The 24,339-nt window shown below is 35.9% G+C and overlaps 2 protein-coding genes across 2 annotated transcripts in view; one reads left to right on the top strand and one right to left on the bottom strand.

Annotated features, from left to right (window-relative positions):
• gbe1b (glucan (1,4-alpha-), branching enzyme 1b) overlaps positions 1-24,339 on the bottom strand; it is a 239,455-nt gene that overhangs the window by 196,475 nt on the left and 18,641 nt on the right. The gene's annotated exons all lie outside the window — the stretch shown is intronic.
• LOC130241434 (uncharacterized) lies at positions 12,062-18,959 on the top strand. The gene is made up of 7 exons (XM_056473199.1): positions 12,062-12,155; positions 12,402-12,539; positions 13,427-13,535; positions 16,165-17,149; positions 17,230-17,388; positions 18,227-18,319; positions 18,539-18,959. The coding sequence occupies exons 4-7, from the start codon at positions 16,172-16,174 to the stop codon at positions 18,851-18,853; spliced, it is 1,545 nt and encodes a 514-aa protein (XP_056329174.1). The 5' UTR covers positions 12,062-12,155; positions 12,402-12,539; positions 13,427-13,535; positions 16,165-16,171; the 3' UTR covers positions 18,854-18,959.

Below are 24,339 nucleotides of genomic sequence, written 5' to 3'. Positions count from 1 at the left end.
TCCCAACTCAAATCGATTGTGTGGAACCCAACAATTCTTGCAGTAACACTAATCTTTTAAAAACAAAAGGCATCAATGTAGTGTCTTGTTTAAAAACCCAATTTATGTTTTAAAAAAAATTATAAAAATATTATTTAGAAATAGAAAAATGTAATTATTTTTGTTTCTTTGCTACATCTGTACTAATTTTGATGCTATATACGGTACATACACTTTTGAAAAATATACAGAAACTGATTGATAAAAAGAATACATTAATTTGCAGAAAAATATACAGTTGAGGGCAAAAGTATTAGCCAGACACAACAGAACTGGGCTTTTTTAACATTTAGATGCTACAGAAGAAAAAAGTTCGGTAATAAAGCTGGGTTCCACATAGTTCCTTCATGTTGTCTCAACACAAATCGATTAAGTTAACTTATGGATTGAACATAAAACATTTAAGTTGTCCCAAATAAACAGTTAAAATGAGTTGAAACGACACCATTATTACTAAGCAGATTAAACAAGCAGCATAAGTCCTTTTTTTCCAGTGTATCACTCAAAAAAGGATGTTTGCTGTTTGTTCAAACTACTTATTTTAAATGATGTTTTAAAAAATGTTTATGTTGTTTGTTTGTTTGTTTGTTTGTTTTTTTTTTGGGAGGGGCACAAAATTGTTTCACACTCGATCCACTTAAATTAGAAAAAATAACACTAACTTAATTCATAAAAAGGCATCAATATTAGTTTCTTGTTTAAAATCCCAATTTACGTTTTGAAAAATTATTTAAAAACACAGCGGGGAAAATAAATATTGAACACATCACCATTTTTCTTAGAAAACATATTTACATGTACATTTTCAGTGCAAAATTATTCTGTACAAGCAGTAAACATCTAATTTTTTAAACATAGATATCTGTGGCTTGTATATCTTTATTATTATTATAATTTTTTTTTTTTTTAAATAGAGCGGATACGGCTTATATACAGGTGCGCTCTATAGTCCAGAAAATATGGTATATTAAATATTTAAAATGTTACTGTATGAGCAGAGCTAATGTCATGGACTGTATCATACACATTTAGGCAAGTATATCTTATGAAAACTATACACGCATAATTCCTCTGAGCATCAGACATAGCAAATATATCTCACCATAAAGATGCTGAGGGCAAAATAAAAGACAAACACATCCCAATGCACATAAAAAAACAAACTGTATGAAATACGAAATACTGTAAACCAATTTATCTGGCATTTAAGCTGAATTATTTAATGAGTTATTATTTCATACTATTATAAACGCCTCGTTTGGAAGAAGCCTTTGGCAGAAGAAGCGCATTCGCCCGCAGGATCTCTTTTGAAATCTCGAAGTGTGCATCTGAAAACAGCCTCCCACTCATGTATTCCACTGACCTGGCACCTTTGACACACTATGCATTATATCACCCGGAGACGCTAAACACCTTAGCATGTGTCCTGCTGTTTGACTTCCCTTCGGTTTCAATATCACCCACCTTCGTAAGAAAAACGAAACACGGGCATAAAGCCAGCCAAGGGCTGCCGGCTGCTCGATTTTCTACAAGGCAGATCAAGTTCACCTCCCACCTTCTGGCCATCAACAAAGGTGTGCCACAAGACTTGGTACTACCCCCACTTCACTTTTCTAACTGTACTGTTCACAAATATACAGCAGATACATTAAGGAACAGTAACAGCAAATGTTTGATGATAAAATACTAATTAGCATGTAAATGTGTGGCATTTGTGATGTTTTATAACACGGTAAGATATTTTAAACCCTATTTTCACCTGGAATATGGTCGCGTTTTCAGTGATTCAATCACAAGTAGTCAGCAAAGATGTATAGCTGTTTTCACCCGATATTAACTCGCATTTAAATGTGCCTTGTTACCGCTTTTGAGATTTTATTCAGACATGTCTTTTATTTATTTAGGTTTCAATGCCATACCAGCAGCATTGTCTATATTCATGGCAAAAACATACTACAAATTATACAATATATAATCAAATCAGTTTCTTAACAAACATACATTGTAAAAAAAATAAACAACAAAAAGAATACAAGTAGCAAAAACACTGAAAAGAATCATATTCAATGTTTTAGTTTGACTAAAGATAAATATTCTAAAATTGCTCCAGAAGGCAACTTTTCAAACATTTCACTTAAAAAATTTTCCAGAATAAAAACATTTCTCTAACATCATTTAAATATACACATTCTATTAAAATATGTTTTATCATCAAAATATTCTTACACAAGTCAAAAATAGGTTTTTCTTCCCCTTTCAATAAATATGCATGTGTAAGTCTTGAGTGTCCAATTCTGCATCTCGTATGCACAACCTGGTCATGTCATTTTCAAATCAGTCATGTCTCTTATTTTATCATTATCTTTTCTCCATTGCTTTTGATGTGAAGGAATACTATTGAATTCCTTGAATTGAACACAAAACTCATGTTACTCAACTTGCGAGCAAGAAAACAAGCAATTGAAAAGGCAGTGGATGTAAGCTTGATTTTGATTTAAACCTACATTGAATAAAATGTTTTTGGTATAAAAAAAAAAAACGTAAAGCATGGATATATTGTTTTGATGCACTTTAATTTGCATAATACATCCCATATTACAATCCCAAATCAGAAAAAAGTTGGTCAGCAGGAGTATCAGACAGAATGGAAAACGCAAATAAAAAGTAGTGCTTTCTAAATTTACTTTGACTTGTATTTCATTGCAGACAATACAACGAACATTATTTAATGTGTTCCTCGCTATTTTTATTGGGGCAATGCAGTGGTGCAGTAGGTTGCACGGTCACCACACAGCAAGGTTACGGATTCGAGCCTCGGCTAGGTCAGTTGGCATTTCTTTGTGGAGTTTGCATGTTCTCCCCATGTTTGCGTGGGTTTCCTCCGGGTGCTCCGGTTTCCCCCATACTGTAAGTCCAAAGACATGCTCTATAGGTGAACTGGGTAAGCTAATTTGTTCATAGTGCATGTGTGTGAATGAGTGTATGGATGTTTCCCAGTGTAGGGGTTGCAGCTGGAAGGGCATCCACTGCGTAGAACATATGCTGGATAGGTTGTCGGTTCATTCCACTCATGGGTGGGGCTATAAAAAAGGTGTGTTACATCAAACCTTGAGGCAGATGAGCTACAACGGCAGAAGACCACACCGGGTGCCACTCCTAAACAGAGAACAGGAAACGGAGGCTACAGTTCCCACAGGCTCACCAAATCTGGACAATAGAAGATTGAAACAATGTTGCCTGGTCTGATTAGTCTCGATTTCTGCTGCGACATTCAGATAACAGGGTCAGAATTTGGTGTCAACAACATGAAAGCATAAATCTTTCCTGCCTTGTATCAACTGTTTAGGCTGCTGGTGGTGGTATAATAGTGTGGGGGATATTTTTTGGCAGACTTTTACCCATTAGTACCAATTCAGCATTGTGTCTGCCACACCCTACCTGAATATTGTTGCTGACCGTGTCCATAAATGTATGTACCCATTCTCTGATGGATACTTCCAGCAGGATAACCAGCCATGACACAAAGCATGAATCATCTCAGACTGGTTTCTTGAACATGACAATGAGTTCACTGTACTCAAATGGCCTCCACAGTCACTAGATCTCAATCCAATAGAGCACTTTTGGGATGTGGTGGAACAGGAAATTCGCATCATGGATGTGTAGCCGACAAATCTGCAGCAACTGTGTGATGCTATCATGTCAATATGGACCAAAATCTCTGATGAATATTTACAGTACCTTGTTGAATCTATGCCACAAAGGATTAAGGCAGTTCTGGAGACAAAAAGGGGTCCAACTTGATACTAGTAAGCTGTACCTAATAAAGTGGCCAGTGAGTATATATATTATTGTATATTCTGCAGAAGGGCCTTTTTTTTGCAATGACAAAGTCACACATCCCAGTATGCGCAAAACCACCTGAAAATGACTGACGCGCTCAACAGCAAAAGTCAAATGCCACCTCTAATAAACGTCATTCAAAGCACTTCACAGCCGAAAAGAAACACACTCTAGAGTTTTCTCTTGTTTATTTTCCAAACAAGCAACACTTCTGCTCCACAGCTCTACATTAAAAGTGACTTAACATCTGCTTTTGAAGCGCAAGTGTACTCGCAGCACACTGAGAAACACCTTATGGTTAATTCTCGTTCTTCAAAACAATCGATAGTGTTTAAGATCCTCTGCCACCTGCTGCTTATCAGATTCCCTGCCTGGACGCCGCCGCTGCAAGAATTAAATGCGAAATTTAAAACAGCGAAGCTCTCAGCGGTCTGTCCAACGCCTACAGCATTCACACACCGCCAAAAACTACTGGAAGTCATCGGTTTGCAGGGAGAGTTGCTGGTTGCCGGCAGCGGGAGAAACACTGATGCCACAAACTTCCTGCAAATGAGCAGCCACATACACACACGTCGGTTTTGGTGGTTTATGAGGACTCTCCATAGGCATAAATGTATTTTACTGTAAAAAAAAAAAAAAAAAACTTGTATTATAATGGCTAAACCTTACCATCACAGGAAATCTGTGGCAAATTTTGAAGGTAAATATGTCCAGTTAAGAATAATTTTTAACAAGTCTGGCCTCATAAATCAAACACATTAGTTGCCATCATATTCCTCTGTAGCATATGCTTAAGTATTAGATCACACAAACGTAGGCTGAAGCACACATTTCCAATGAGCCTGAGTTGCATAAAAAGTTTAAGTTGCATAAAAATTAATAACTGGTTGTATTCTGATATTGTACCACATTACTGGATGCATAAAACACCTCTGAAAGCAACAGCAAAAAGCAAGCAACCTGAACGCCTCTTAAGGTGCACTTGTGGAGATGTTGATGGGTTGAAGAAGAGGCCAGAGCACTTGCGCGATACCCGAGGATGAAGAGGGCAGGCTGTTTCACTTTCAATTGCCAAAAAATGTCTGCATTTTAAATGCGAGCCTTACATCTGAAGAGCTGACAGGTCTGGCATGGTCAAGCAGAACCCTGTGGGCTTGTCCATTTACTTCCCAGACATCTCCAAAACAAACGTCTGCTGACGCTTTATGATTTGCTGAATTATTTCGCATGAATTTTGATGTCGTTTAAATGTGCTCTGGGTGGCTGAATGGACCCCAGGTTTGCTCACGGTAGATTTTACCCCAGGGATGCAGTAAACTACATATTTAGTGGTGCTTGCTTGAGGCAGCTTGTTAGGGAAAGGTGTGATAATGCATTACTATGCGCATGGATAGTTCTCTCTTGGTACATGTAAAATTTACAGAAAAAAAAAAGCCATTTTATTTAGAACTTAAGGGGTTTTTTCATTGGCCAATAAGAAAACGACTATAAATTACCAAGAAATCCTAAGCAACGAGATAGCAAGCATGATACAATCCATATTTCTTTATAATGTAAAAAATCTTGAGGATCGAAAGAAACCACTAATAGTTAATAGACAACAGCCAGTCTCAAATGTTCCAGAAATCTATTTGCAAATGGACACATTTTAGTTCAAATATTAGGATATATAAACACATTTTACATTTTGTCATTTAGCAGAAGATTTTGTCCAAAGCGGCTTTGATAATGCTTTCAGTGTAGCATTCAATTAGCTGATAGCATATTGCAAAATAATAAAAAAAAACATTAAATATTTTAAACCAAATAGCATATTATGTCTATAAGTCTATATTGTAGCATATCACTACTTTATTAGTGACATTTATAAGCTTGTTGACACGTATTCATTAATTTATTAATATACATATTATTTATAAATTAGGTATTAACAACAATTTTGACTTTTAACGCTCAGACTAACAATGGGTTTTTATTTTCATTTAAAAAAAAATTTTCTCCTTGGCAGCTCGAAAACGTTTAGTTAAGGGAGTACACACTTCTATCAGTATTGGATTACGGAGATATACTTTACTTGCACGCACCTCTGAATGTTTTTTAAAAATTGGACATTGTTTGTTTATCATAGCGCCTTAAGATTTGTCACTGGTTCAAGTGCACGCTCACATCACTGTAATTCATAAAAAAAAATGACAGAATGGACCTCATTACAGGAAAAAAAGAACATATCTCAGTTCTATTTTTAAAGCTTTAGTTGGTAAATTACCACAGTATATATCTAGTTTGTTGAAGTACTGCTCTTAATATACTCTTAATTTGGACGCCATTTTTTCCCCACAGTTAGGTCGATATACATTATCCAAGTATGCTCCATATGAACGGAATGAGATATACTACATATGAAATCCGTACCATCTATTGCTAGAATTACAAATATCTTAAACACTGTCAATTTAGAACAGTGCACATTTTAACATTTGATTATGGTTTATATTATTTCTGTGTGTGTCTATGTGTTGTGATAGATATATATATATATATAAATAAAAAACTGCATTTACTGCATACTGCATCACTTACAAATATATCAGTTTCTTCCTCCTCCGGATCATAACATGTAAGTATCATTAAAAATTTTGCCTTGTTTTGTGTATTTGCTAAATATGTGTTTAATTGTGTGTTATAAGTTGCAATCACCCTGCGCGGCTTGTAATCACGTATCGATTATAGATCAGTGCTTGTACTGAATCTCTCAGGTTAAATCTGTATTGGGCTATTCACATATCGCATCCAAAACCACGTTAAAAACATGACCCGTGCTACCTTCCTTAATGTAAATGCTTATCTGAACTGACGATCCTCTGCTGTTTGTCTTTGCTATGACCACCATCAGCCATTCCTACACACACGTGCGCGGTTAATTTTCAAAACAGCTAAACTTTTGCCACTGTATGGATTAAAACTGAATGTGTGTCATTGCTCTTCCTTGGGGTTAGGGTAAGAGTAGAGTAATATGCTGGTGTTTAACTGCATTTCTTTATTGCATTCCTGCATTGGGCTCTCACATATTTTCTGCTACTTCATACTGTAGCCGTGGTGGGCATTTCTCTCTGTCTCATGCTGAATGCAGTCGACCAATCACAACAGACTGGGTCATAGGGCCAATCAGTGCAGATTAGCTCCACACTTAGGAGGGGTTTGGGAACAAATGAATCGCTGAACAAACATCGGAGTCGCTGGGATAATTAGGTAAAAATAAATGCATATTATAAGACTATTAAAGTGTTTTTTGACCTTGCACGCATATCAGCCTGTTGTTGGGGACCCCAAAACCAAAATATGACCCTTTTTATTGCAAAATAGGGGCTCTTTAAATTGTTTATAATCTTACAAACACTTTCATTTTAAACAAATGGTTTAAATTTTTATTTATTTTTTTACTGTATTTTTTAATCCAAAATATATATTTTTTTATAAGTATTTTTATATACATAACATTGTGTAGAATACAAAGAATGTCAGGACTTTTTTTAGACAAATAATAATAACAACAATAACAATTTTAAAAAAAAATTAATAAATAAAAAAAAAAATACAAGTACAAATACAACCCACCCCTATCCATACAAGGTATAATGGTCTCAAATTGTCAAAACATTTCTCATTTTGATGTTACATAAAGATAGTTGAAATGGTGGATGGTAATAATAGATAAAAACAATAATGTCCAGAATATTGCACAAATAAATTACATATACAAATATGATAACTCATTATATTAAAACAATAAATCCAAAATATTTTAACTTATATACTTGAACAAATGAAAGTGTTTATAATATTATAAACAATTTTACATCACCACAATTATCAAACGTTCCTACTAACATATCTATTTACAGACAATAAAATGATCAATCGTTTTAAAATTAATTGAAACTGACAGCTGTCATTGCATTTGGTCGGAAGGGTCCAATTTCGCCGCATCATCATCATCATCATTGTTATATTGTGAATAATGAGCATAAGTGACTTTTTAAAATGTTATTTGTATAAAACTACCAAGTTATCAATTAAGATGAGTAAATGGTGTAATCATAGCCAATCCCTGAACTAAAAACAAATAATAATAATAATAATAATTTTAAAACAAAACCTTCACATGATGTCATGTTGTGGAACCTGGCTCTTCCTGAATGAATTCATTGTCATTTCAGATCACAGCGAGGCCGTTTAACCTCTGGCATTTGGTTCTAAGGTTTTAAGCCTTTTCAAAGTTTCTCTTATGCACAGGAATATGATGATATGAATGCAAATGCGCTGCTATTCGCTCAGCGTCAAGCTCATATTTCTGGAGCGAGGAGACAGATTTCTTCTTTTCAAACATTAAAAGAAATTAACATAAATCAATGTGCAGATGGACAGAAGCGTAACGGTGTCATCTTTTGAAAGGTTACTGGCCTACTAATCCATCCTTCATCCTTGTCTGCTACAGTTATGAATGCGAATGAATGATATGATACTAAAATGAAGGATAATGTTCTATAATAAGCTGTAGGCAATACTGGGAAAAGAATGTGCACATTGTGTTGAGGTACATGTTAACTTGAATGTTACAATAGCTGTACAACTTCAGAATCCTACTTTACATAATGTTTTGTAAAGGGTAAAAACTCTATTTGACATAGATTGATAACTGAAAGTCATTTATTCAATGTGCCTTTTAAATTATACACAACATATTAGCATAAATTAAGCAATAAAATGGTAAAATTAAACATTTGGATCAGCCTACCACCTTTGCTATTGCTAAATACCCTACAGTGTTAGCATACCATGAACAATTAGCCTATTAATGAAAAAATACCACTAGCTGATTAGCCTCCTGTCTTTTGCTAATCAGTTACCCTGTTATGTTAGTATATTAGAAAAAAAAGTTGAACTATTAGCATCTTAAATATTTTCAGCCAAATGGCATATTGTTGCATATCAGTACTGTACCAGCCTTGGATCAATTGCTAGCCAATAACACTGTTGGAAAATCACTAACAACCTAGCCTATAACAGTTAAACCTATTAGGGTAATACTCAAATAGCTGACTTACATCTTTGCTAATACTAGCAAACCACTGTTGTTATGTTGACAAACATTTTGTTTATTAATAACTAGTACAACATAAGACTAGCTGATTGCATTGCTAATCCAATAATCTGCTGCTAACATCACAGCTATTTAGCCAATTAGCATCCTATATTGTTATCCAAATACCCTAATAGCATACTGCAAAAAATTTAAGCTATTTAGTATAACATACAACTACATGATTAGTCTTGTTATTTGTTATTCAAATACTGTTATACTAGCATCCCTCAAATCAGTGTAACATAGCCTATGTCTAATAGCAAATCAAATTCAGTGTTGTCAGATCCAAAACAATTTAGCTAATTAGTGGAACAAACTACTACCCAAAACAAATTATACTAGCTACTAGTTAAACAATTAACCTTTCATTGTAGCATTCAATTATGTCTAGAAGTCTATATTGTAGCATACCACTACTTTATCAGTATCCAATCAATTGCTTGCCAAATGCAGTATACTGCTATATTAGAAAAATCACAACCAACCTAGCCAGATAGCATAGGCTATTATCAATTGCCAACCAAACAACCTGCTTTGTTATGACAGTTTAACCCATTAGGGTAGCACTCTAATAGATAATTAGCGTTTTTGCTAAATAACAAACCACTGTTGGTGGACATACATGCATCACAAACATTTAGCTTTTTAAGTACAACATAAAACTGATAATATTGCTAGTCCAATAATGATGCTAACATGACAACCATTTAGCCAATTAACATCGTATACTGTTATCCGAATACCCTAATGTGTTAGCATACTGCAAACAATTTAGCTAATTAGTATAGCATATACCACTACCTGATTAGTTATTTGATATTCAGATACTGTTATATCAGCATCTCTCAAACCATTTAGCCTGTCAGTGTAACATGGCTAATTGCAAATCAAATACAGTTTTTAGCAGATCTCAAAACACTTCAGCTTATTAATGCAACAAACAACTAGCCGAAACAAACACTACTAGGTACTAGGTAGCTAACAAACAATTTTAACCTATTATTGTAGCATTCAATTTGCTGATTAGCCTCCAATCTATCACTAGCCAAATACTCATATTGAACAATTAATCTGATTAACCACTAAAGTATTGTCTTGCTGGCCTCAATGCTGGTCAGGACCAGCACTTAGACCAGCATTGAGACCAGCATCAAGACCAGCAAAACCAGCAAGACCATCATCAAAACATACCTTACAAGCATATGCTGTTTTTTTTCTGCAGGGTAGCAAATTAGCATACTATATTGTGATCCAAATACCCTAATATGTTAACATACTGCAAACAATTTAGCTAATTAGTATAACATACCACTACCTGATTAGTTATTTGATATATTATGTTATATTAGCATCTCTCAAACCATTTAGCATATCAGTGTAACATATGGCTAACTGCAAATCAAAAACAGTGTTAGTAGATCTCAAACAGTTTAGTTTACTAGTGCAACAAACCACCAACCAGCCTCTTATTCATAGCCAAATATTCTGCTAACAAGTGACTTGTTTAAATAAAGTGATTTTTTTAATATAAACGTATAGAGTTTTACTAGCATAACAGTTACTGATGAATCAGGATTTGAAGTCTTTCACACAACTGTTTGTACCTAATGGTAATAGACAAACAATGTTACTTTTCTAAACAGGTATTACAAAAAGCTACTACCTGAGGCTCACGAGGGATTGAATTCGACAAGGCAATCGAATCGTGCATGACACTGACCTAAGCTGAGCGAATGGGAACAACAACTTACAATGACCCCTGAAAAGTGTTGTTAAAAAGCATTTTATACTGAATTGCTATTCCTACTCGGTACTGCAACAGCATAGTAGCATTCCCAGGACACCCAAAAGTTAACACAAAGCAAACACCTGATAGCTATTTGCAGGGAAATTAATCCGAACCCCCCTCCCAACCCATGCCCACTATCAAACTTCAGCTGCACTGTAAAAAATCCAACTTGACAAATGTTGAAATGGCTTGTTTTTTTTTGTTGGTTCAGCAAAAACCTGTAAAAAATTCGGTACAACTACATTTAACACATTCAATCAACTTAAACAAAGGTTTTATTCATTAAGTTAAAAAGATTAGTTTTGTGAGCAACACTTTGCTAGTTCATCCAAAAAAGCTTCTGCCAACTTGTTTTTTTGTGTTAAGTCAACTTTTTTTAATGCAATGAACATACAAGTAGCATATAACCTTTTGTTGATTGAAAAGGTTTCAAACATGTTAAATGTTCTAAAAAAATAATCAATGGCAGTATAGAACCTTTCATAGTCTGTATTAAAAAGTAAAGGCTGACTGAAAATGCTATTATTATTTATTATTAATAATAGAATAATAAATATTGTTATTCTTCTCATTGTTATTAAAAACAACAAAAACACTACAATATTTATATTAACTTCATTTGAAACTTTTAATTTGCAATTTAACTTAATTTTGGGCACATTTGCAGAAATAGGTTATGCACATTTTCATCTCGTGTTTACAAAAAGATATGGAGCATACTTTGATATTCCAATATTTATAAATAAACCACGCACTCAAAAATATGTTTCCCGAAGGACGATATAGCGTCATTCTAGTGATGGGTCGTTCTTGAACGATTCGTTCATTTTGAACAAATCTTCAATATGACTCGGGAACTACGAGTCCTCTCAGGGAGTGATTCGTTCATCCGCGCGTGCGCACATTTGTGCAGGTGGTATCGTTCATTTCAAGTCTTTTGAGTCGTTCATCGCGGAAAGGCATACGCCAGTCATTTGCGTTTAGAGCAGGTTTAGAGCCGGAAAGTGAATTGATCCGTTCATCTCTCGAGTCCCCTATCGGGTTTGAGTCATTCGTTCCTCACGTCCAATCATATGCGTTTAGAGCCGGAAAGAGATTTGATCCGTTCAGCACTCGAGTCCTCGTGTTTGAGTCATTCTATCGCGTGATGAACGAACGACTCAAGAACCAAAAGACTCGAAAGGTGAACTAATCATCATGGCTCCTGTCTGCTCAGACTGTGTACATTGATTAAGATTATATGTGACTGTCAGAGTAACGTGAACGAACCACTGACATTTGAAAACATGAAGAGGTGAGCTGAGCAAAGAGACAAAAATACCTTTATAGACAAAAGAGCAGGTAAACATTGAATTAATATTTTCTCCTCCTTATAGTATTCTATTTATGACTTATTTGTCGTGTGATCAATCTTTTGGGCTCGTTGTAGATGTGTTTGAAAGCAATTCGTAATATTTTAATAATATTTTGGCAAATTGAACCAAATTAACGAAATGACTCGAAAAAAAGATTTGTTCATCTCGATGAACGAGACTCAAAGTTCCGAGTCAGTAAAATTATCCCATCACCACATCATTCTCTCCTAAGCTAAACCACGCCCTCGTTACGCGATGGTTGCGCTTACGTAACGTCAACGTCTCAGTGCGGGAGAAGAGCGGGAGAAACTTCTGGAAGCATTGAACTTCGGTGGGGGACGAGGCAAGCCGTGGAAGAGCAATCTTAATAGTAAGTGTACAAAGATTGTTGTTCTTTGTTTAAGGCACTTCATCTAAATTTGTTGAAAAACGTTGCTAACTTTGTAAGTTATTAACGTCCATGGACGTTTAAATTGAACTGTGAACTTAACCCTGATCTGTCAAGGTTAAACAATTAACCTTATGGATTTATTTCTGTGATTGATTTTGATATGCAAACTGTTTATAAGTGTAACGTTAACAAAGTGTATTAGATTCATTCATGTTTTTAAAAGCGCAATGGAGAGCCTCGAGACGGAACAGAACACAGACATGTAAAGTCATCTTTTAGTTCAAGGTCCACCTAAATGTTCATATACGCGCAAAAATGTTTATGAATATTTTTCACATAATCTCTCTTTTGTTATGTGATAAATGAACATAAAGAGTGAATGAATATGCGCGTTGCCGTAAATCCTATCAGTGTGGCTCTTAAAGTGACAGCGCGTATATTTCAACTGCTTATTATTAAGCAAACAAAATCAAATCAAAACCAAAATAATAGTAATAAATCATTCATTTTGAACTGAAAGTGTATACAGTGAAACACTTGAAAAGTAAGATAATTTACTGGCATTTTTAATATCATATTTATCCATGACCAGCCAAGGAACCAGCACAAAACATGTAATTATGCAAGTATAGGTTTTGAAATAAATTACAACAAATACTAAGATTTATATCTTAAGGCAACTAGTAATTCAGATTGATTGCCCTGATCAATTTATGGGATATTCTGAGGTTATTATTATTGATAGTGTAAGGTTAGTTTCAGAGATGTGCAGTAATGTCATACAACAATAACAATATAATTGTTTGTTTCCTTTTCTATGTGATTAATCTGACTATTAATGTTTGTGTATTTTTTTTTTTTTACAGATCTACATTGATGCAGTGCAGGTACTGTAAATACGCGTCTGCCAGTCAAAATTTGCTGTTAAGACACTACAGGCTCAAGCACTGGTACCCAAGCCGACGTGTACCATTGGTATGTCTGTTCCCTGAGTGTGTCTGCACTTTCAAAACACCAGGTGCACTAAAAAGTTATCTATATAGAGTCCACACAAATTCTGATAAAAGGACAGAGCAAGCCACATTTAACTGTGACTTGTGTGATTATCACAATGTTTGTTCTGAAAAAGTTTTTATGCGGCATCTGGGTACACACCTGAAAAGAAATGAGACTGTACAATGCCCGTTTCTGCACTGTAATTTTCAGACCAATGTCTATGTTACATTTCATAGCCACAAGTCCAAACATCACAAAACACAGACTGCAAGTGATTATAAGTCATCAGTTGTAACTGTCAGTCGCGGAGATTCCGATAACTCACCAGATTCAACTTCAGAGTGCTTTGAAGATACATCAGATAAAGAAATAGAATCAGAAGCCGATGAAGTTGATGTTGACCAAATTCTTGAGAAGAAATTGGCGTGTCTGTTTCTTTGTATGCAGACAGAATTGGGTGTATCTAGAAATGCTACAAAGCAGATTTTCCATTGTCTCAATGAAATACAAATTCTTTCTAAACCATCCATAGAAAAGGTAATTCAAGATATTTTATGCAACCATAACTGTAATGTTGAGCAGTCAGTAATCACAGAAATCACTGAGGCTGTGCACAGGATAAATCCTCTTTATGCTACCACTGAAAAGGGAACCTTGTCTACTGATTATAAACGGAACATTTATTTCAAACAACATTTTGATGTTGTTGAACCAGTTGAGTTTGTGTTCAGTAGACCAAAAAACAAAACCTTTGTGTATGTTCCGATTCTTGAGGTCTTGAAAAAGTTTCTAAGCACTAGTGAGATAAGTCAGAAGACTTTTTCTAATACTTCCACAAATGGCTTCTATGCATCTTGTTTTGATGGCCAGCACTTTAAAGAGCATCCTTTGCTCTGTGCTGAGAATTTCTCTATATCACTTGGCCTGTATATTGATGACTTTGAAGTTGCCAATCCATTGGGAACTTCGCGTAAAAAACACAAGATTACAGCAGTCTACTGGGTGATTCTGAACTGGCCCTCCCAATTCAGAACAAATTTGCACTCTATTCAACTAGCCCTGTTGGGTAAGAGTTGTGATGTAAGAGAATATGGCTATGACATGTTTTTTGAGCCATTAATGAAGGATATACAGACACTTGAGAAGGAGGGTTTGTATTTAGATCAGTTTGGGGAAAATTTCAAAGGAACTGTTGTGACTGTGTCTGCAGACAATCTAGGGGCACATGGCCTGGCGGGATTCCAGGAATGTTTTCATGTTGGCAAGTTCTGTAGGTTTTGTCTTGCTTCTTTTCAGGACATACAGACATCTAGTGTGAGCAAGGGACATTTTCCCCTAAGAAATATTCAACAGCACAATCAGTTTGTTGAGGAATTGAAAGCAAACCCAGCTTTGTCAAATGTGCAGGGGGTAAAAGGTGAATGTGTCTTGCAGTCTCATCTCGATTGGTTTCATCCAGTAACCGGATTTCCGCCCGATCCGTTGCACGATTTGTTTGAAGGAATTGTGCCATTTGAGTTGTCTTTGTGTCTCCAGAAGCTAATAGCTGAAAAGTATTTCACTCTTGACCAGTTGAATGGTACAATTCAATCTTTCCCTTACTGCTTTTCTGACAAGGTGAACCGCCCTCAAAAAATACCCAAATCATTTTCCTCCAAAAAATCAATTGGTGGAAATGGGCATGAAAATTGGACCCTGATTAGGCTCCTACCACTCATGATTGGTCACATTGTTCCAGAAACTAATAAAGCATGGCAACTTTTGATGGAACTGAAAGATATAGTTGAGCTTGTTGTTTCACCCAAATTTTCAGAGGACAGTCTTTCCTACCTGGAGACTAAAATATCAGACCATCGCAGCTTTTTTCAAGAAGTGTTTCCAAATGAAAAATTAAAACCAAAACACCATTTCCTGGAACACTACCCAGGCCTCATACGCTACTTTGGTCCTTGTGTGGAGTTGTGGACAATGCGGTTTGAGGCTAAGCATAGTTTCTTTAAACGAGTTGTCCATAACACACACAATTACAAAAACATATTACAGACATTGTCTACCCAGCACCAACTGATGGTTGCACATGCCCTGCAGTCTCCCAACTTCTTCACACAGTCCATTCATGTTGAAAAATTAAACGTTTTGAAGATGTCCTCTCTAGAAAGACGGGTGAAAATAGCTGTAGAGAAAAAGTTTTCCAACCTTAAAACTGTATCTCTTGCGTCAAATGCTGTGATGCATGGGACCTCATACTCCAAAGATATGATGGTGTCAGTTGGACTCTGTGGTGGCTTGCCAGAGTTTGCAAAGATCTGGTGCATTTTGTTAGTGGACAGTGAGGTCTCATTTGTGCTGGAGAGATATTCTTCTTGGTATGTAGAACATCTTGGGGCCTTTAAGGTTGAATCTCTACCATACGAAGATCTGATTGTTACTGAGCTGAGGTGTTTACATGACTTCTATCCACTTGTAGCCTATAGTATTGGAAGAAACCTCATGGTGACACCGAAACGTTTTTTGTTACATTAAAGTGAATTTGTCCTCTAAAACTGATAGAGGCATTAACATAAGCACACAAGTTAACATGATTACTCAAATGTTTTTTTAATTTCAGAAGAACAATGTTGCTGCGAGTGATTGTAGCTCCAGATTGCATACAAAAGCTGTCACTTAACGATGTGCCGAAATCAGTTGATGAGCTAAAAGAGATACTTTGCAACAAACTGAAAATTACTACAAACTTTGTGATCCAGTATGAGGACCCTGATTTTGGTGGTCAGCTTTGCAATTTGAGTAGCATAGAAGAACTTCCTCCTGATAAGGCCACGCTAAAAATTTTCTGGGAAGTGTTAAAAACAGCATCAGAAACTGAAACAGAAGAACAAAGAAATGAGAGCCCTGCATCTAACTCTGATTTTACACTTGACACTGCAAGTATTTCGTCCAATCTCTCCAGTCCATCATCTTCCACAGTCAGAGAAGAACGCTGGCCACAAGTTTTTGTGATACCAAAATTTTCTTATGACGTTGAGTTCAGACTGAGGAAAGCAAATGAAGTCTATGAAAAACAGAAGACTACCATGGATGTTACACGAGATGTGAAGACTGAAATACTGGAAACGTTGGCGGAAACAATGTACTCTTTTAAAGCTTACCCCACTGATCCAGAATTGGAGCAAGTGGCAGTTGCATTAGTTTCCACACATCCATGTTTGAGGGAACTTGGCTGTGACACCGGATGCAAGGGCTGGAAGATGAGTTTAAGATTTAAAATGGGAAATTATAGACAAAAATTACGCAGTTCTGGATGTTTTGAGCTAGATAATAAAAGAAATGATGGATCAAGAATTCCACCAAAGAAACCAAGAAGATCAGAAATCAACTTTCTTCCAGACAATCCTGTTGGTTTGGATGATGCTACATTGGAGCAAGAAAGAGAACAGCTTGAGCTAGAAGTCAAGAGAAAGAACATGGATATGGCAATTCTGAAAACCAAGATGGAAACTACTTTCCCGCTCAGAAGAAAAGAAATTATTACTGAGCAGCCCTTGGTACATGTGGTCAAAAACAGATGGCCTGGCCTGTTTTTGCAAGAGCAGGTAATTGTCATTTTGTCAAATTTGTCACTATTTTCTTTTTAAATAATTGTTCATAGACCTTTTTTTGTTAACTTCCCCAGGTTTGTGCCGAGTTCCAAAGGATCACTTGTGTTGACCTCAAAAAATCATTCATGGCGAATCTCCACAAACACAGCAATGCCCTGATCAAACTGTATCGAACAAAGTGCAAAGACCTTGCAGACAACATGAAAATGATACTGGACCATTTTGATAATCAGGTATGATTCCTTGTAAACCTTTTGGTGTTTTTACCTGTAAATATTTACAATTTATGTAACAAATTCGTAACACAGCTCTTCTTTTACGTGTAGTTATATGTTTAGGTAATTTGTTAATTTCTGTTTCATTTAGTAAATTACTGATGACGGGTTGTTAAAATCACTGACTTTCGTACCAATTGGTACAGACATATTAAAAACATTCATGTTAACATTTAAGCACTGTTATGCAGGTTCTTAAACACTGCTGATTAGCCATTGTGTTGATGTGCTCAACAGATCTGACCGTGATTGGCTCCAGTGATCATCGCTTCACCGCTCTACACCAAGTGCTTTCACATGGGCACTTAACTGTTTGAAACCCGTGTTTATCAGGATCTGTCCCTAAGCAGATATAAGCTTTTAAATGCCTGTGTACGTGTATCAGTGTAAGCACTTGGTGAAGAGTGGTGAAGCGATGATCTTAGCGATGTTCATTTTGTCCGGTAACCTATTTACTGACATTTAGATTTTGACAGATCAGTCAAATGGTAAAAAATTGAATAAAAGTATATTTTTGTTTGTAGAAAGAAAATCTGCAAAAATCTGTATTGGCAGGTCACATTTGACCTTAAAATCTGAAATTTAAATCAGTCAAGAAAATTGCAATCAGTTTATCTCTAAAACAACACCATCCTAATGTTATTACTTAGTAATTTTAAGCAACTCTATCCTAATGTTGTTATTACTTCTGAAATAATTATTAGGTAAAATAACTGTTTTTGTATTTTTTTTTAAACACATTGTTAAAAAAAAAAAAGATTTTATCCATGGTTAATTATTTATATCCTTCCTACAGACAACAGACATCATAATTCACAGAGCAACTACTGCTCTACAGGGACTTCCCTTGTACCTCAGGGAATATGACAAAATAACCAAGACTTGTCTGGTAGGTGTTTAACTTTAAAATCTCATTAAATTTCTAATTTATTTATTTTATGGAAATTGTTGTTGTTTTATTGAATAAAAGAGCTGACATGCAAATGGGTTTTTAAGGAAGGAAACAAAAGTTATTTGCCAGTATCTTTTTTGGGCCTTTTTAAAAAATTATTTAGAGTTCTATACTATGATTTATTTATTATTTGTATTACATTTATATTATTCTTAGGACACTGATTTGGAGGAGACCTACACCAGAGGAGTGAATTTGGCCATCCTTGAAGTGATGGAAGATGACCTCTCACAGGCAACAAAGAGATGTATAAACTTTGGCATCATCCTGGAGGAAACTGTGGTCATGGATGATCTACCAGACTTTTCCACTGCTTTTATGGTACTCTTTGGACTTCTTTACGCACTGAATATTGAGTACCCAAAGGGGCTGAAATACACATTTGAGGCAGTGCAGAATATCTTTGTAGGACTGGGAGTAAAGTCCACAAACAGAGTGCAGTCCCTGAAGAACAAGCTTTTTACTTTGTAAGAGTTGTAAGATGCTTGAAGAAAGGTGCTTTTCTTGTGTACCTTTTGCATTACATTGTTGTTTGACTAGATGTGACTGCATGCTGTGGACTTGTGCGTTTGGAAATTAAGACATGCAGTCTTTTTTTTTTTTTTTGTTTCCTTAATACCTTAAAAAAGTGTTAATGGGTAAACTTGCTCAGTTTGTGTGAGCAAGGGACTTTCACCTTACAGTATGTTTTTACTGTATTACATGCCACTTAGGCACACAGTTTATATTTGGTGGCATTGTTAAAATGTTTGCTGTAGTTACACTACCTCGTTTTTGTACTTTAGTGAAGTACTGCAAGAAAATAAATGTTTTGGTAAAATTTGTGTCTGTTTTGTTTTTGCCTTGTGTGTTTAATCTGATAACATTTTATTTATTAGTATTAATTTCCAATAGTATATTTTGATTCACTCAACTTCTGTCATTTCAGGCTATTCAGACAAGAAATGTTCAGTTAGCACAACTTAAACTGAGCCATGTGTATTTGCTCTGATAACATATAATTTCTTAGTACTAATTTCCTTTAGTATTTTCTTGTTCACTCAACTTATGTCATTTCAGTCCTGCAGACAAGAAATGTTCAGTTTGCACAACTTAAAAATATTTGTTGTCCTGCAGGTGCAGGTTTCCAAAAAACTACTAATGTTAAGTTGACTCAACTAGACATTTTTTGTTTCACTGACAAATTATTTTCAGTCAGTGTAGCTGATGTTTTCAAAAGTTGAGTAAACAAGAAAAAACAAAAGGAAATTAGTACTAAGTTTTTTTTTGTTGAACTGGCTTAAAATTTTTTACAGTGTGCTCTGTGATTATGAGAGTCACCGCCATTACAAAAAAAATCAGTGTTTGAGGAGCGGAGGGATGGTTGGCCTACTGCCGCACCATAAGGCAGTGATATTCTCTGCATGTCCGCAGGCTCGTGTCCCAGATGATTAGAGTCTAGAGAAGAGATCAGAAACTGCATCTCAATCAGAGAGTCAAGGTGACTTCATAGGAAGCTGATTTCCAACATGGTCATTACCGAAAGTTGAACGTCAGTGAAATCAGAACTTCAGCAAACCTGCTTATTAGTAATAATGAGCGCAAATTACTAGACTATAGACATATTTTCTAAAGCTGAGCATATGCTGAGAGTTTTTTTTTTCTTGCTGTCCTTTAGGTTTGTTGTGTCGCATTGTTAAAGATCTTGTATTAACGCTGAAGGGTTAGTGCTGAGGAATAGTGCTGACTTGGCAATGAACCATGGCACTTTTTAATATTGTGAAAATTGAAATGGCACACCATTAACCTCATCAAGTGCTTGCAGTAAAGTCGGCAATGCCCTACCTAGCAAGGCAAACAAAAGTTTGAAGGCAAAAGAGCAATATTAGGAATGCAACTAGAGGTCTGCAATCTGGCGGCTGTACCGCGGGTGCAGCAGGACCCGACCAGATTTCTTGCGGCTGGTGTAAATTAAACGGGAGTCGGTGGTCTAGCAATAGCGTTCCTGAGTCCCGATGTTATTTTGGAAAAGCATATCTGTGATTTCCTCATTCTTATTGAGCACCGGTACAACCAGTGCTCATGACTGTTACACATGCTAAATGCATGGATCAAGGCTTTCTGTTCGTGCATGCATTTCAGTGTTTCCTCAAGGATTTTTTCCAGCTGTGGCGGCAGGCCTTTTACAGATTTACCAACTACCAATGGCATTATTTCAATGAAAAATTTAAGCGCAGAATTACAAGTCGAGATCGCATTTATCTAATACGAGCATGCAAATCTCTTTGCTTGCATGGCGATTTCATCTGTTCGTGCACAAAACTTGCACGTCCTCAAATACACGCTGCTCAAGTGCAGATTTTCTTCCGCGCTCTCAAATACACGCTGCTCAAGTGCAGATTTTCTTCACAGCTGCTGCTGTGAACGCTGCTGAAGTGCGATTTAGTGCAACGAGATTTTATATAACGAGAATGTCTCCAACATTTATAAGATTTGCTAGGAATATTTAAGAATGTCTCCAATAGACCTACAGAGCGAAATTAATGCATCCTGAAGTAAAGTGAACCGGTTATAAACTCCAGCAAGATAAAGTCACTGTATGCAGAACCATAGACCTGTACCTAGCCTCAAGCATTACGCACCTGTCTGTCAGTCAGTCAGTCAGCATGTCACCTTAAAGTATTAAACAAATAACGCACAGCACTACAATGGGTACAGAAAAGTTTGCGCTGTTATAATTCACTTACCTTTCAATAAGGTTTGGTGCGATTATAACCTGCTATTTAAAAAAAAGCGACAATGTTTTAAGTGAGAAGCTGTAATGTAGCCGTGACGGGATGAATTTTGGTGTGGCGCACCGCCATTGAATGAATGTAGTGGAAACCATGCATTTTATACGTAGCATGTGTGCTAATCATATGCATAATGGTCCTTAGAACGGGCCTTATCATGGCAGAGCAAAGTGAAGATGTGCTGTCCTTGAAGGATGTTCAGCTTGCAATCCAGCCTTTTATTTATATATATATATATATATATATATATATATATATATATATATATATATATATATATATATATATATATATATATATATATATATATATATATATATATATATATATATATATATATATATATATATATATGTAAATAAATAAACAAATAAAATGTTATTATTTGTATCCTTAAAGCAAAAAAAAAAAAATAATAATAATAAACAGAAAAAAAAAGTCGAATGAAAAAAAAAAAAGTACAGCTAAAAAAAATCTAATGTACATTTTAATCCATCAGTGAGTCACAGCAGTTATCTGTCAAATAACAAAAATTTTATGGAAATGTTGTGATGTTCACAATGTCATATTTTATTATGGTTTTTTTCAGTAACATTCATTCATTCATTCATTCATTCATTTTCCTTCAGCTTTGTCCCTTATTTATCAGGGGTCGCCACAACAGAATAAACTGCCAACAACTCCAGCATATGCCTTTCCAGTCTCAACCCAGTACTGGGAAGCACACATATACTCTCACATTCACACTCGTACACTACAGTCAATTAAGTTCATCCAATTCACTTATATCACATGTATTTGGGCTGTGTGGGAAACCGGAGTCCCCAGAGGAAACCAACACCAACATGGGGAGAACATGCAAACTCCACAAAAATACCATCTGGCGCAGCAGGGACTCAAACCAGTGACCTTCTAGCTGTGTGGGGACAGTGCTAACCACTGAGCGAACGCGCCACCTTCAGTAACATTAATACAGTACTAATAATAATAATAATAATAATAATAATAATAATAATAATAATAATAATAATAATAATAATAATATAATGCCCTTGGTGGAAAACTAAAAATAAATCAGATTTTCCAATAAAAGACAAACTGTGTCACCCAATCATTCAACAAGTGCCATCAATTGCTTTAAACAGCAACACTCAACGTATAGAACAGCTTGGCATGTTTACTTTTAATCAAATTAAGTACATGATATGCTGATTAATTAATCACAGAGAACCCAATGTCCCACAACAAGCTCAAGTGGCTTCTTCAAAGCATCATTTGTTTAGAAAGTGAAGTGTACTGACACGAGCCCCATGTTGTAGCAGTCTGGAACTGAACTAACTTCTAGGCCGATATCCCAGAGTTCCTAGACTTGAAACTGAACCAGGATCATTCTGGTAACCGCCGCAGTGTGCCAATATCATGCTGGACCCATTGACCTTCCCATCGTCCCCGCTGCTTGTTCACTTACTTCAACGGCTTGTTCTCAAAAATGTACAGTCGACTGACTGAGTAACTGTCACACAGAGAGAAAGAGAAAGAGAGAAAGAGAAAGAGAAAGAGAGAGAGAGAGAGAGAGAGAGAGAGAGACCGCTGGGAGATATCAGTCCCAGATGGAGACGAAATCAGACTGCATTTCATGCTCTTTCAGAATCAGCTGAGAGAATGCAATGAGACACAGTCTGGAGAACAGAAAGTTGGCTTTTTCCCAGCAGTCTTTGGTGAAACTGTGTCAAAAGAAAGTTTGAACTAACATGAAAGTATTTTTTCAGAGAAATTATAAAATGGGACAAAATGCACAAGAAAAGAACACAGGAATGGTTTGACTGTAATTCTAAATGGTGATGCGCTGATCAGGTTCTTAGGGCCAATTCGATTCAGAATTTTTTTAGCAGCAAATTGGACGATTCTATACCAAATTCTGTCTGTGTGGGATCGCCTCTCACGTCATTCAAATCACATGTATGAAAGCATTTAGACTTTTCTCTAAAATATAATGATGATGGAAGAAATTGTGGTGGGTTATTCGGGATGTGGTGGGTTTCATTAAAGGTGTTTTCTGTCACTACTCGTTTAGCCTGCATTAATGCATTCAGTTAAATTCAATTCACCTTTCAGTGTAAAGCTGCACGATTAATCATTAAAAGATCGAGATCTCAACAACCGCACAACAAATTATAAATGATCATTTGCAAATGTTTATTAATCTTAAAAGATTCAGTATTTAGTCTTTTGAGTTAGTTATAAAGTTACAAACAGTTAAATAACACAGAAGTACTGGGATAACGGTTTATAGTTTAGATAAAACCACTGATGTTTGTGGTAAAGATTAAAAATCACCATCACATGCATTTAACCGGAGTCAAAAGTGAAAGATGTAGGCAGCAATTACATTATTCAACTTACCGGTGGCGACAATCATTCATCAAATCAGTCATTTAAGCCTCTAAATAATTCTTCAAAAACTATACATCAAGCAATGAAACATTAAGTTTTATGAGTAAATAACTGAATCATTTATTGAAAATGAGACTAAAATAAATATGAGTTGTACGAATTATACATGTTAGATTTCTACATTTAGCGTTATCTGCAACAGTAGTAGCAGTGAATCTTTCACACTACTGAATATTTTACAATTTATTTTTGTTGAGGTGATAATTTCTTCACTTTTATTATTCACTTTTGTTAAAACTAAAAGTGTCTGGCAGTACTGTTTTTGTATTAAATGGAAAGCAAATTACATTTGTCTCCTCCCACCGCTTTGGCTGATCTGAAAAATGGTCTGATCAGTGACTAAAAAAGCATAATGTGATCCAACCCGTGAGATTTGTGAACAGTTACACTATTAGGGGTTGGGTGGATGGATGGATTGATGCATTGGTGGATGGGTGGATAGGTGGATGGATGTATTGGTGGATGGGTGCATTGGTGGATGGGTGGGTGGATGGATGCATTGGTGGATGAGTGGGTGCATGAATGCGTTGATGAATGGGTGGATGGATGCATTGGTGGATAAGTGGGTGCATGAATGAATTGATGCATGGACTGATTGGTTGATGGATGGATGGATGGAAGGATCCAAGGATTTAAGATCGATCAAAGGTGACACGGTGGCACAGAGTGGGTTTCCTCCGGGTGCTCCATTTTCCCCCACAAGTCCAAAGACATGTGGTATAGGTAAATTGG

This window comes from Danio aesculapii, chromosome 15, assembly GCF_903798145.1.
Source record: "Danio aesculapii chromosome 15, fDanAes4.1, whole genome shotgun sequence".
Classification (NCBI taxonomy): Eukaryota; Metazoa; Chordata; class Actinopteri; order Cypriniformes; family Danionidae; genus Danio; species Danio aesculapii.
The sequence above is the reverse complement of the archived record's forward strand: the minus strand, read 5'-3'. Positions and strand labels throughout refer to the sequence as shown.